The 15,295-nt window shown below is 33.6% G+C and overlaps 1 protein-coding gene across 10 annotated transcripts in view; it reads right to left on the reverse strand.

The window, feature by feature from the left end:
• LOC148232254 (uncharacterized) overlaps positions 1 to 15,295 on the reverse strand; it is a 325,652-nt gene that overhangs the window by 2,356 nt on the left and 308,001 nt on the right. For 7 of the 10 annotated variants that reach the window (XM_088192431.1, XM_088192426.1, XM_088192424.1 and 4 more), the window contains 9 exons: positions 9,324 to 9,494; positions 7,957 to 8,077; positions 6,134 to 6,561; positions 4,715 to 6,071; positions 4,438 to 4,644; positions 4,071 to 4,312; positions 2,643 to 2,771; positions 2,452 to 2,567; positions 406 to 1,840 (listed from right to left, as the gene is read on the reverse strand). In XM_088192431.1, the coding sequence (XP_088048557.1) occupies positions 1,681 to 1,840; positions 2,452 to 2,567; positions 2,643 to 2,771; positions 4,071 to 4,312; positions 4,438 to 4,644; positions 4,715 to 6,071; positions 6,134 to 6,561; positions 7,957 to 8,077; positions 9,324 to 9,494 (2,931 nt within the window). In that variant the 3' untranslated portion in view covers positions 406 to 1,680. Of the gene's footprint in view, positions 1 to 405; positions 1,841 to 2,451; positions 2,568 to 2,642; positions 2,772 to 4,070; positions 4,313 to 4,437; positions 4,645 to 4,714; positions 6,072 to 6,133; positions 6,562 to 7,956; positions 8,078 to 9,323; positions 9,495 to 15,295 lie in introns of those variants that run through there. The other 3 variants (XR_015810691.1, XM_088192427.1, XM_088192429.1) reach the window with 3 other exon arrangements.

The raw sequence follows: 15,295 nt of genomic DNA on the forward strand, positions 1-15,295 counted from the left end.
AGCGTTAAATAATAATGTTAATTTTCTAATGTACTGTATGAAAACAAGATTTTTGTATAGTAGAGAACATTGAAAGTAAAATTAAATAAATCAGTCAATTTTATTATATCATCTAAGAGAATTTATAAAGTAAAATAAATCGCGAAAAAAAGTGTGATTGTCAATAATAAATAAAATAAATGGATGGAAGTTAAGCGTATTACCGCGACGAATCGATCACGACTCTTACAGGGTACTCTGTTATCGATAGGATTTAAGCTATTCGAATGTGATCAACGCACAGTGTAGATTTTGATAGTATAAAGCACAACCATAATAATATTATATAAAATTAAAATTAGAGTTTCTTATTAGATTTTTTTTAAAGTCGACTCAATTCATATCACATAGACACACTAACCACTATTTTCTTTTTTTTTTAATATGAAATACAAAAATTTGGCAAAAGTTCACATTCTAATGAGTAATAACTTATTGAATGTGCACATGTATGAAATCACATTGAAATTATATATATGTATGTATATTTTATAATATCATTATTATGAGGAAGATATTTATATGTTGTGAGATTATCGTATTTATAACACATATCTAAAAAATATACCACAAATTAGAGGTATTTTCACATAGTAATAAACAATTATTGATTTATATATTTTATAACACAGATAATTTGTGAGTAGAAATACAAACACTCATATATATCTACTGTTTCTGGACTTTCACATTTATGTACACACATATATTTTTGTATACCCACACAGGTATTACATATACATATATACATATACAGTGAGATCTAGATTTCAGCGACTGATACACTAATATAAAGCTTCATTGCAAAACGTTATCAGTTCCTTTTTACTGCACTTTTTCATAGAGTGTTCAACTGTATATATATATAAATATAGTTATATACATATTTGATGCATATGTTAGCATAACTAATCATTAGGCTACTATACACAACCTACCAGTTTTTTTAAATATAATTTTATATTGGCAAATAATTAAAGTTTTACAATGATATGTTTGAAATAATCAGCGTTTTGCCCACTTTAAGGTAATTTAGTTCGCTGTTAGTTATTACTAATACCAGTTATTCATTTATAATAGGTAAAAAAATATTTTACCTCTATGTGTTTTTATTTCTCTTCAAATCATCAGTATGAGATTTCAACGTGTTTCATTTTGTCTAAATGCCATGTTCATTTATAAGCCTATATCCTTGGCGAGTTGTTGATAAGAGCAATTGAATCTTGAACCAATATCAGCAAAGTCCAGTTTTTGACTATACATGCAGAAAATTATATATTAAATTAACATACTTATTAAAATCATTATAAAGTCCAGTAAAATTAGTTGCATTCTCAGACAAATACATACATAAGTTAACATCAAATGAATAAAGATCATCATGTTTTTAGCATTAAAGTAATTGAAAGTAAGTAAATGTGACTGATATTGATTCTAGATATTGCAAATGTATGAATTTATTATCACAAATAACGAGTAATTAAAGCATAATACATAAACAAAGGGAAATAAATAAACAATTGACAATTCAGAACAAGGATTATTACAATAGTTTTGTTAAGAAACATTTCGATCACTATTTCTTTTATAGGTAATTGGATACATGTTAGGCAGGATTAATTGGGATTGAGCAGACATGTCCTATTGCTGCATTTTGGAATGGTTATCAGGTGAGGCCTGGTGTTTTTCTTCAAACAGTACGGCCCTGTCACATCTGTCCATTTTTGGCCTTTTTGAGTCAGCATCGGGAGGACGATGGGATTTCATATGCGCACTTCGACTTTTAACTTTGTTAAACACTCTGAAACATAATATAGACATATTGTTTTTTCAATCTCAGATGTACATGCATATCGTAAAAAGAAGGGACTGAATATTGATAGTTTGCTTATATGAATATATAGCTTGTTTCCACGGCCGGTAGGTGAGATATTTTCCCTTTCGCTCGCTCGCTTGTTAAGTGACAAGAGTGAGTGAGAGAAAAGAGCGTGCAATTGCACACACTTATCTCTGACTCTCTCTCGTCACTTAGCAAGCGAAAGAGAAAAGATCTCACTGACTGGGCCCGGTTGTTTCATATGAAGTAGCCAATTTTTTTCTGGAAAAGACTACTGTAATAAATAATTATATTGGTGTTTATGGCTTTAAACATTCTGAACTGCTAATAATTTATTAAAATATTCTTGCTAGTGGATTATTTATGTTGTAATTATTATTCTAACAATATTTTATGTAGTAGTTTTATTATTTTACTATCAAAACATTGGAATGTTTGTGTATTCTTGATATATTTATTTGTGTATAAACTGATGTCTCTTTTATTAATTATAATTAATTAGCAAGAAAATCAAACATTCACAAATCGTAACCAAAAACCATATGAACAAAGTGTCTTTGTTGCTTAGTACTCACTTGCCACAAAGCTTGCAAGGAAATTCGTCACCACTATCGGCGGCTGGTGTGCTCGGTGGCGTACTCGGAGAACGACCGATTGCTCGTCCATTGTTACTCCATCTTGACCAGTTTTGCTGTTAAGTTAAATCACACACATGTATAAAACATATAATATTAAAACACAATTTTTTATAATAAGTAGATATTACTTGATTAGCCAGTCGCTCTCCGATTCTGTCTGGACTCCAAGATCTCAGATACAGTCCTTTGTAGTCTTTAGTCACCTTCTTCCAGAAGTAATAAAACTGAACGCATTGTTTGCTGTTTTTAGTTCCAATCTAAAGGTTAAAGAATAAATAATAAAGACAATAGTAAAATATATAATAATGAATACATATAAACGAGGCAAGAATATTCATATTATGTAAAAAAAAATATAATTAATATATTTTATTTAATTTATTTATTACAAATTTGACTATCATGACTTGACTGATTTTTCTTATCAATGGCCCAAAGTGTAAAATTGCTAACTCCATATTTGACAACTTTACATGAGAAACAAAAAACTAAATAGACAACTTGAAAATAGGAAAATAAAACAATGTCTTAAGTTTGTAGTTTAATGTTTTTAGTGTTTAAATAGAGATTTTGAAGATAGCAATTATTTCGATTAAAGTTACAAGATGACATTGTTAAGTCATTTTCACCCAAGAGTGGAGTTAGCAAATTTACACTTTAAGCCATCGTTATGTGTCATTATTGTCCTTATACATAAAAGTTCTATTCAATATTTAATACACAAACATACATATGTAACAGTGAATGTGTATTTTTCAGTGGAGTTACATTTTCAATAGTATAAATATAATTACACTGTTTCAGTGAAATCAGATCCTAACACATTTTCACTAGTAAATATATATATGTATAGTAGTGAAAATATAACTTAACTGATAAGTGCTAGTAAAGTTATATGCTGCTCTAAAATGTCTATGAAACTCAATTTGACAGTTACAAAACGTCCATTTGCTGTTTAAACTTAGCTTTATCTAAAATAATTAACTAAACCCAACTTGACTTAATGGTAGTTCTAAGACAAACTATATTTTTTAGAACTTTCATTAAAGCAAGTTAGAGAACTCTAATTTACTTCTACTCTAGAATGAAAAGATATTCATCGGAGTGACGATTGCAATAGCTAACATTTTGACGACGGCTACATGAACTTAGATTTTATAATCGAAGGACTTTGTTACCGCCTTCGAAAGGCAAAAGAGGTTAGTTACCGTGGAACGACGCGGAAGAAAACCACGTTGTTTATCTACTAGCGTCTGTAGATAGTGATTGTGGATATATTGGTGAACAATTATATCAAACAACTTAAAATGTGTCGAAGGAACGGCCATTAGTCTAAAGTTTTTGATATATGATTTATCACCGTAAGTCAGAGGCAATCTCATCTGACTGATTTCTGTGCTTACTGCTTAGTAGCAGTTGTTTTGTTAACAAGCTGTGATTGTAATCAATTGCTGCAGAAAATAGTTTTTAGAATACATTTTTTTCTGCTTTTTCTTCACATTTAATGTTCCTACATCTACGCATTGCCCATAACATCGTAAAAAAGTTTTAGTTACCTGTCTCGAAATTTTGAAAAAGTCTTTGTCGTACTCCCTCAGACCAGCGAGGAACATTTCCACTTCGTCAGGTGTCCATCTCTCCGACATGCCATTGCAAGATATTTGAGCTTGGCTCATGAGGCGCAGAGTAGCTGCATGAATGTCTCCTCCGCACTGACCCAAAACTTGCAAAGCGTGTTCACGAGAATGTCCACCGACTGGCATCGCAGCGCACATTGCCAACTCCATGAACATTTTAACTGAAATAGTAATTTTACACTATAGTAGAGAAAAATCGCTGGTATCGCGTCATTTGTGACACGTCCGCGGGCAGGAACGGAGTGTTTCTATAGGACAGCATCAGAATAGTAATTACAAATAGTACCTTCATTATCATCCAATATGTCATTTATGCCAGGATCCCACAGGAGATGTTCGTAGCTTGGCTCCCTATCTAGGTTTGTTTCATCCGTTGTTCTACTATCTGGTATTGTGGCTTGAAATCGGTTGCCAATGTTGATTTTGGGCACCTTCTTCTCTTCGTTTTCCAATTTGATGGCTTCTAATAATTGATGGGAGCAAATTGGAGCCCCTAAAATATTATTATTTATTAATAAAAGAAAAAAACAATATGACAAGGCACAGAAAAGCATAATTCATACCGTTTGGATTCACTTCGTTGAACAATCCAGGAGCTGTCCTCACGGGATTTAGCATTGGCGAAGGTGTGTAAAATTCTTCGCTATTTTTTAATCTGGATTGATGTTGACTTTGGAAAAACGCACCGGAAGCTTCGGATCTTGGCCTTTTGCGAGATACTCGCTGGGGACTGGCCGGTATGCTGTTGGGGCTAAGGAACACGTCAGAGAGCGCTTCTTGTTTTATGGCTTCCACTTCTACTTTCAATGTTGTGATTATTTCGTTTGCTTCATTGATGTTGGATTGAGGGTTGGCAGATTTTATGATACCATCTTTCATCTGATGCATATGTTGCATGTTGTCTTTTGGCACAATCTGATGAGTGTTAGCAGTGAGCCAAGATACCGGCAATTGATTTGATGCGGCTTGGATCAGCTTGTACTCTCCGTTCGATTCCACTAAAATTCCAGTCAAACCCGGGTTGTTCAAGTCGATGGGAGCGTGACTGATTATCTTGTAAGATTGATAGCCCCCGAAGTCGAATTTTTTCTTGACACCAAAGTCTTTGGGACTGCTCGACAGCAACGGATCGTCGGAATTGGGCATCATATGGGACTGTAGCGTTTGTATCGCTTGACGTGGGAATGTTATATTGGCAGTGGGGAGAAAAGTTTGGGGACACGCGTTGGGCTGTCGGGTGGACGAAAGTGGCGAAGGCAACGGGGTCACGCATATGGGCGACTGCGGGGGAGGCGAAGTGTTACTTAAACTATACATATCCAGTGTGTCACCGTGAACTATGCTTTCTCCAGGAAGTACTTCTTCTAAGGCTTCTTCCACTTCCTCGGCACTGGACATGGTCGTTGTAAAGAAGGCAGCTGAGAGAGGCGAACTCGTATTTCTCACTTCGTCAACGTCTCTACTGTGAGAGAGTATTGGCTCAATGTAAGAATCTGTCGTTTGTAAGTTAGTCGTAGGAGATAAAATGGGCAAACTATGCATTGTTCCTTGACTTATTGAGGGCGATTGCGCCTCGTGACTCGCGGGCGGAGTTGGATACGTGAAACTTGGCGAGTCGTGGTATTTTAGAGGTGACGGCAATGGCGACGGAGCAGATAAACCGACGTGCGGAGAGTTAGCATACATAATATACTCCTTCTGAAAGCCGAGTACGTCTTTGTTGTTAGAGTTGTTTTCGGCGACTGTAGAGTGATACGTGCTGAATTCGGCCAAACTTTCCGGCAGAGGTGAGTTCAGAACCGCTTGTAGCTGTTGATTGACAGGATATTGCATAGATGGTTGGTTATGAAGTGATGCAGTTACACTCGCATAATCTTCCAACGAAGCCAGATCGTCTAATTGTTCAGATGCACTCGAAAACTAAATAAAGACACAAGTGTTATATTTACTATTATAGTAACGCATGTTAAATTATTATTTACCTGTAAACTGTCAGAAGACGTCGGCTGTAGTAATATAGCTGGGTCTTGCACATGATAAACTTCATTTTGCAACGATGGCGAAAAGTAACCTCCATCGTCAGACTGGAAAGACATGCTAGTTAGCGTAAACTCTCCTTGTTGGAAATTTAGCTGCATTGACTCTGTTGGTTGTTGGCCAGGATCGGAAGCTGATCTCCTGACGGCCACCTTGGTGCCACGTTTGAGTAGCTCTATAAGAGTAGCGTCCTTGTGCGACGAAGACGCGGTTGAAGGCGGTGGTAAAAAATCAGGCGTAGGTGGTTTCTTGACTGCAGTATTGGTGACATTGGAACTTGCCGTGGTGGCCGGGGGAGGTGGCGCTGGTGCCACAAACGCAGTGCTTCTGTTTCCTCCTGAGCATCCAGAAGGGCCGGCCTCGGTGGTGCTAACTGAAAATGTGATTTTTGAATAACATTATTATATTATATCCCTTACGATGCGAAAAAATTCACGCGCTCCGAAGATGTACACTCAGTGTACATGTAAATATATGTAAATAAGAAACAATGCAAAAAGTTGTAACAATATTTTAATACAAGTGCTGAAAACGGGCAAATGCACTGGATATGTTGTATAAATTCAGAAATTGAAGGCAACATTCACATGATGAATTAATACCAGATTTTGTTGACAGAATATTTATTGTTGATACAGGCAATTATTATTTATACATATATTGAATACGTTAGTGTATCATAGAGGAATATCCAAAATATGAACACTATATTCGAGATATTTACATTATAAGATGATATGTACACTCGGTGTACATCACAGTAAAAGAAAGGTTAAATGATTATATTTAGATATAATAAAATATGTAAATAGCAATATTATAACAAATTATATAGAGTGATAAAATTCGAGTTTTTCATGTTGGCAGCACTGTAAATAGGACAGTTGTCAATAATCAAAGTGTCAAATGTTAACTCAAGTTCGCAACTTTTGGGCTTTTCTTATGGCTCCCTTTGGCACATTTTGCATCTGGACTTAAACCCGCATAAACTTCAGACAACACAAGAACTGAAGTTCAGAGACCATGAACAGCGAAGAATTTACGCAGATTGGGTGTTAGAACAGCTGAAAGTTGATGCTGATTTTTTAAAGAAAATATTATTCTCTGATGAGACACATTTACACTTCTCTGGGTATATTACTAAGCAAAATTGCCACATATTGGGAAATAAAAATTCTCATGTGATTCATGGGATGATGTGAAAAACACGTGGCTCCAACAAGATGACGCCACTTACCACACATCGCCACACCAATGTTGGATATTTTGAATGAAAAGTTCCCAGGTCGCATTATTTCACGACTTGGTGATGTCAACTGGCCGTCAAGATCGTCAAGTTACGCTAAGAATCATGTCTACGCCGACAAACCCGAAACGTTGGAGCACATAAAAACCATCATCCGCTAAGTTATAGCTGAGATACTGCCCTAAATGTGCGACGGTCATAAAAAAATTACATCGAAAGGCTCAGCTGCTAAAAAAGGTACAGAGGCGGCCATTTATTAGATATTATTTTTAATAATTAGTGAAATATATTAAATGTTTGATTAATAAAAAAAAACGAAGGTATCCTTACATTTGTGTTTATTTTAAAAAAAAAGTTTGAATACTAAAATTGGATCACCCGAACTTTGTTTTGTTAAGGTAATATGTTTCTATATTTTATCTTCTTTATAAAGAGGAAACATTTTCGAGTTTATAAATATTTAAAGGATATGTAGTTGATTTGTTTTTATGGTTTAAGATGTAGAGTAGTTAAATAACAAACCTTGTGGCGCTGCTCTTCTGCTAATTATCTTCTCTTCTATCAACGCTCTAACAGAAACTGAGGCAGTCTGCAATGGAGGACCAGATGGTTCTTTTTTCTCTGCTTTCTTGTTTTCAGTCTCCTGTGTGTTAAAAATAAATTTTCTTTAATCGAGAATTGTATTGGATACATCGTTGTTATAGATGTCTGACTTTTAGATAAACATATGATAGCATAGACAGAAATTTACTGTAATATATACTATTAGAGATAATGAGAATTGCAGAATAGTTGCCTTCAAAAGCAACTGCTTTTTATTGCACAGTTTTTCTGGAACAACATTTCTCAGCCGTATAATAGAACTACCAACTTTGAGGTTTACATATGCAGCGACAATTCATTTGGATTGTTTTTCTTCTAGTTGAACGTGTTGAAACTTACGTCATCGATGGATGTATACTTTTTATGTACTTTGATAATATTGCAGTAGAATGTTCTGTAATTGAATATCGCCAGAGAATTTTGCGATTATCAATTACTCATCGAGACAGAATGTAATTTGTAGTATAATAATACGATCGAATAGTATTCACGTGTACTTTTTAACGTTTCTTTAACGTATAAAGTTAACGAGCAAAATATTCAGTGACACGCGTGTGTTCCAAAAAGCAACGCAGAACACACTGTATGGGCAGTGGGAGATGTATCAGATGTAAGTGAAGTGCAATGAGTGGGAGTTAAGGCTTATTCTTGCTTCTCTATCAATACCATAGACTGAATGCGTTGTAAGAGAAAAACAACTTTTTCTTTTTTTACTTTCATCAATTGGAGCTGAAGAGGCGTAAACATAATTTGGACAAAATTCCAATTATAAAAAATATTCACAAACTTTCTGTCGACGAGTAGACTTGAAGTGAGTTTTTTTTGGACCATGTTTGTCTTTTTTGTTATAAAATATGTGTAATGCTTGCAAGTGCATTATTTATTTGCGATTCGTAAGAAAACAATTAGTGGGTCTGGTTTTTATCGATACCCATTTGTCTGGCTTTTATCGATACCATGTGTCGAGTTCTGGAATATAAGGATAGAGAGGAAGAAAGAGAGACAAGTGATAGACGCATATCAAATATATGCCAGAATAAGATGTTCGTTGTTTCTTAGAGAGAAAAGAAAATCATTATATTCATAATGTAAGAGCTAGTTGTCAAAGACGTCTTCCGATTATATTTTAATATCCTTTCTCAAGATTAATGTATGTATGTATATTGTAGAGAGAAGGCAGAAGTTTGAAAATGATTATAGTTGTAGAAGAAACAACTATACAATAATTTTATTTTATTTTGCTATCTCCGTCAAAGATAAAATATGGGAAAGAAGAGTATAGTTACCTTTTTGAAGTATCCCCCATGCAGTCGCATATGTCCATTTAGAGCTGGTATGTTCTTGAATCGCCTGTGGCATAGATTGCATTCGACCGGTCTCGGCTCGGGCGGGAACCTAGCCAGACCGCCGGGCAGACTCCTAAGGGCGTTGGAGGTCCTTTGTTGGTTTTGCTGGGCCTGCGAATGAAGGTGTCGAAAATTAATTACTTTTTCTTTCAGAGCGGCAAAATTGGATTTTAATTAATCGCAAAATATGTAAGTATGTGTGGATGTACTAGGGGGATTATTTTTCTTTTTGTGGAAACTCGGCGCTTTCGAGCTGAAAAGTCAGCCCGACCGTATAGAGACATTTCCAGGGCAATTCTGAAACGCTGAAACGTTAACTGTAAAACCCGTTATGGCAGTATCGAGCGACTGCACGTACTGCCGGGAATTTGTTTTAAATCCAGCAACTCGGCTGGCTGCTACAGCTACATACATATACGATGCGCGCCATGTACACTCCTACAATACACTACCTATGTATGCAATGGATGTATTTTATGCTTTGATGCGATGGGGGTATTTTATGATGGTATAACACAATGAACACCGAGAACTTTGATCGGCAATACCTAATGCGTTCGACTGATTATTTTTAAACTAAAATATTTATACTATCTCATCGGAATTATAACATAATTGATCATCGCTTATTTTTATACTATCTACAAGTATTGTTGTATTTAGTTTTTAGTGAAAATTTAGATCTTACAGTGCGTCTATACGTGTGTCAATTGTTAAATATGAACACAATGAACAGTGAAGCATAAACAAAATATATTTATTTTATTGTCTAGAGCAGCAATGCCCAATCCGAAGCTCGCGGGCCGTATGCGGCCCAGTTACCGCCGAGTCATTTAATACAAACGACACAAAATAAATATACAAGGAAGAATAAAAAAAATTGTCATCAGAATGTGCAGGTATAAACTGTTTTATGGCAGGGTCCGAGTAACCGATCCTAGTTTATTACTTTTACAATTATTCATAAGGCAAAATAATTGAAGACGAAAGCAGACAGTTTCAACAAAGGCAAAGCTTCATGTTTAATTTGTCGTAATTTTACTTCAATATTTAAATCATTTATCGCTAGTCTTGAGTATCCTATATATTTAAATAATGTCAAATTCAAAGATACTAAAGACTGCGTTTTTAATATTTAAGACAAACATTAAATTACCAAAAAATTGTTTTCATTATTTGATATATTAAAAGCTCAGCGAGATTATTTTATAATTTAAGTAATTTCGCATCTAAAATAAGAAACAGGTTGAGTAATCGTTTTTTGGCCATTTTATTTATTAAGCTATAGTAAATCTCGTTGCGACATTATAAGTAACTAATGCGTTACAACAGTATAAACACAGTCAATAACTAAGTAGTGAAACATAAGATTGAAAAGTCGATCTATGTAAATTGGTGATTCTATATTTTATTATGTATTTGCTATTTTTATATTCAATTTATTCATTACGATATTTCACCATGAGATTAGGATAATCTAAAAAAACATAATATGTGATAATTGATCAAAATATTTTTTTTATAATAATTATCAATTCCGATTTCACAGTCACAATAGAAATTGAAAAACACTATGGTTTAAACGGGATTTGAACCCAGGTCTTTCAGCTATTAGTCACCGACTTATACTATAGGTCAATCGTGTCGGTCAGGTAAATAAATTAATTTTATAAACTTTCAATCAAAACCTCTATGATTTTAACTCAAAAGTTTTGAGAAAGAATATGTTTTTTAAAATATTTTTTTCATCATAAATCGCAAATATTAAGTTGAAAATCCTAGTTATTTTTTGCTCATTTATAATATGAATACATAACCATTTGTGTTTTAAAATGAAAGACCTCTATTGATATATGATCAACCGCCATGATTTTTTTCATATTACTCATATACTATATTTATATTTCGAACGACATTCACAGCGTGCAATTCAATTTTTTTATATTTTATACAAGATAAAATTAAAAAACATTGAATATAGTTTTAGATCAAATAATATCACACTTTTTGCTATTAAAATATTACCAATAAATGTTTAAAACTTGTATGTATATGTATAGAGAAGCAAATTAAAGTTATTAAAACGAAAAGTAAATATATTGTTTACTTTGTATCCTTTTCATATTAATGAAACATACTTCAAAATTCAGCGAATTAAGCTATCATGTAATGTGCGAAAGACAGTACATTACTAAATTTACTAGTACTTTATTTCTAATAACGTTGCTACATGTTGACACACTCTGTTTTAGGTTTTAATCGCAATCGTCGTTCAAAATTTATAACATAAAATTAAGCGTTCATTTATGTTTTAAAACACAAATTTCATATAATATCAAAAAATATTGGAATAAAGTTATTACAAATGTAATATTTAGATTGTTAAAATTAACTATTTTTAATATTTTTAAAAATATATTTTAAATATAGAGAGCTAAATAAGTGTAATGATAAGAACAGAATAGCGTAGTCCGTAAGGTCTAGACAGGTAGCCCAGAGGTCGCGTGTTCGAGTCACAGCTGCAGACTCAAATTTTTATTTATAAAAATGCGCCATTATTAAAAATTAACACCAGCTACAAAGTGACATAAATTAATTATGAATTAAATTTAATAATCTCGAAATAAATGTCGTTTATTTTTATATTTAAATTTTAACAGTCAGTCATCAAAATGTAGAATCCAGTCTGTACATCTGGATTTTAAATTTTGATATTTAAATAAAAATCAGCTCCAAAATTAACAATAGCAGTCAAAATGAATACAAAATTGCATGTTATATGATTTTTTAAAATAAAATTGGCAACTATGGACGCTGCTGGAATCAGCTGGCCAACAAATTAAACCAGTCCGATTCAACAGTGCATAGACACATTCAAAATATTGGGAAGGCTTGGAGATTAGGTGTATGGGTTCCACACGAATTGAGCGAAGAAAACAAGTCGGTGCGTATCCGCATATCCCAAGAGCTTCGGTCTTTTGATAACCGGAGATGAGAAATATGTGTTGTACGACAGCTGCATCCTATATGGAATGGCAGAGCTAAGCAAATATATATATAGATTTTATTGTTCACTTGATTATCTAATCTGTTCTTATATATTTTACCTTAAAATACATATTCAATAAAATAAAAATGAAAGTATTGTAAAGACTTAAATGCAAGTCTAGTCTAAGGTTGATAAAAATGTTTAGACATGAATTATTTCCAGACAAACGATACATTTTTGATGCACGTTTTGAGGGATGATTTGCAAAATATATTTAAAGCGATACTTTCACGATTTAATTATAATTAGTAAAGATATTGGAAATTCAAGCAAGCAAGCATTTTAAAGCACATTGACATTATAAAATGATATTGTATTATTATTGATTTTTATGCCATGCCTAAATAATTGATTCAATAAATTTTTAATCATATTTGCGGACACTTTTCCGGGCAAACTTTGAGCCCTTTATACAGTGTAAGTAAAGCGCAAACGCGAAATAAATAATATAGCAGCACGCCTTGATGTTTTGTGTATAAGTTATGGCGTGGTCGGGTCGGCAACAGTTGCAGGTGTTTTTGACGACCGTCTTGAGCCGTACTAGTATTGCGGTTTCTATACCCGTACGTCTTGTAAATTGACGTGTAAAATATGTTTATACGGATTTCATACTTTTGCCCACCCTCTAGCCCTGCACTGAGATTTCGGCTCCAGAAAGGAGGACGACGCACAGATGTTGCACCATGATTTATATCGAAGGCAGACTGCTTCAAAGCCTTCGCCGCGGAAAGATATTTTATAGACATACTGTATATATGAAGCGATTTAGTTTTATATCTTAAACTGTTTCTATATTTTAATAAAATATTTAAATTTATAAGTTAAAATATGTATCAGAGCTAGTTGGTTAAATGTTTGCTGAAAAGTGGTTGAAAAGCTCTACTTTCAGAAAAAAATAAGCTCAGAAACATTGAGACTGGACACTTGAATATTGAGCGTATGTTATTTAGTCAGACAAATCTAGCTTTAATATAAGTTTAATTTATTTTTGTTCGTTCAAAAGACTAAGCGTCGTTTTTGTGAATACATTTGAAAGGTTTTGGGATCTGTGTATTTGCGTAGAAGAGTCGGAAATGAATCTGTCGCAGATTGTGTCATAGACACGGTTGGAAGAGTTATGGTATTAAGTTCCATGAAAACAGCATGAACATGATTCAGAGTATGAATCATGTTCATGTGGTAAACATGTTATGATCCATTCTTATGAATTTCATTCTTGAAATTCTAAATACCGTTTATGCGACCATCCAATTCTAAAGAAATACAATGCTACACTTTGCGAAAAAATAGGAATTAGTTTGCTTTGAAGGAATTTACATTTTGGCTACCATGCGAAAATTTGATGTATATTTTAAAAAATAAAGCTTAGCTGCAAATTATGGATGTAGTAAAGTGAATTGTATGTGTGTTTTTTTAATCCATATAACATGATCTAGCTTGATTTTAATGAATCATCACGATATTAGGAAAATCTGTGAAGATCGATTGAATATATTTATGTATAATAATCTATAATTCCGATCCCCAGACACGATAGAAATTTAAAAACACTAAGGCCCATATGCGATTTAAACCCAGATCTTTGATTGTACGAAACGGTATTGTATTGTAACTGTAACTGCCGGGCGGCACTTGCTTGGGGGCGGCATATTTGCGATGGTGGTTCTTAACCTTGAATGCACTAAAAATATATATATCCACGAATTGCAAGAGATTAACAATAACCAATTTATTATTTTAAAAAATGCTGATTTTATGACTCTGCAAAAAAAATGTATGAGAGGGGGGGCAATTTTTAGGCAAGACAAGGCTCAAAGATTCATGACTCTTTTGTCATCCGCGTTCAGAGGGTTAACGATATATAAACGTCTTACATTTGAGTACAAGTTCTGGGATAAAGTGACATAATGTACATATGATCAATGTATGTACTTACACACCAACTTGAGTATAGCACCTTTACGCAATGATATATGTAGGTTATAACAGATTTGAATACAAACGTCGCGTCTGCTCTATAAGTGTCCGCTCTATAACTTAATAGGTGTCGAAGGAACAGCGACCGGTCTAAAGTTTTCGGTACAGGATTTATCACTTATTTTATGGATCGGGGGTGACTTTCGTACATTTTCACAAATCAGGAAACGTTGAAGTTTTAAGCGACAAATTGAAAATGAATCGAAGGGGAGCAAGAAGATTAATCTGACAGCCCTTCAATATAAAGTAAGGAATAAAGTCTGATCCTGTAGAATTATGTGATTTGAGCTTTTCGAAAAAGTACATGTCTAAAATGTCAATTTCATACGACCAGCTAGATCGTGAGATCAGATTATCTCAATTGTGATCAAGAGCTGAATTTGATTAGTCATAGACGGAATAAAAATATACATATATACATACTTAAACTTAAAAGACCCAGGTCTTTCAGGTTTCAATCTATCGTGTTGGTTTTATGTACCTTCACTGACTACTCAACACAAACTAATATTTTATGACTTGCTCTTAAAAATGCACTACTAGCAAATAAGTATAAGCTTACACAATACAACATTACATGTAATATTCACATCTTCCTTCAAGAATCTCACACTTGGGAGTGAGAGGATTGTTTTAACACCAGCCCAAAATTCATAGCATTTCCAAGCGTACAATATGTGCGATTATAGTTATATGAAAAATACGAGCTGATAAAGTATGCATGTTATCCTTAGGAGTATGAAGTTATATTCATGAACATGTAACACAGTTATACTAGCATCGTATTCGTGAAAAAATCAACGGATAGCTGCTAGTCTAACCGACAATAAACCATACGTTTCTTATTAAAAGTTTCTCTTTCAAGATTTATAAGCACTGTGAATCG

This window comes from Plectrocnemia conspersa, unplaced genomic scaffold, assembly GCF_051122295.1.
Source record: "Plectrocnemia conspersa isolate PC_06_02 unplaced genomic scaffold, ASM5112229v1 ptg000009l, whole genome shotgun sequence".
In the NCBI taxonomy this organism is placed as follows: Eukaryota; Metazoa; Arthropoda; class Insecta; order Trichoptera; family Polycentropodidae; genus Plectrocnemia; species Plectrocnemia conspersa.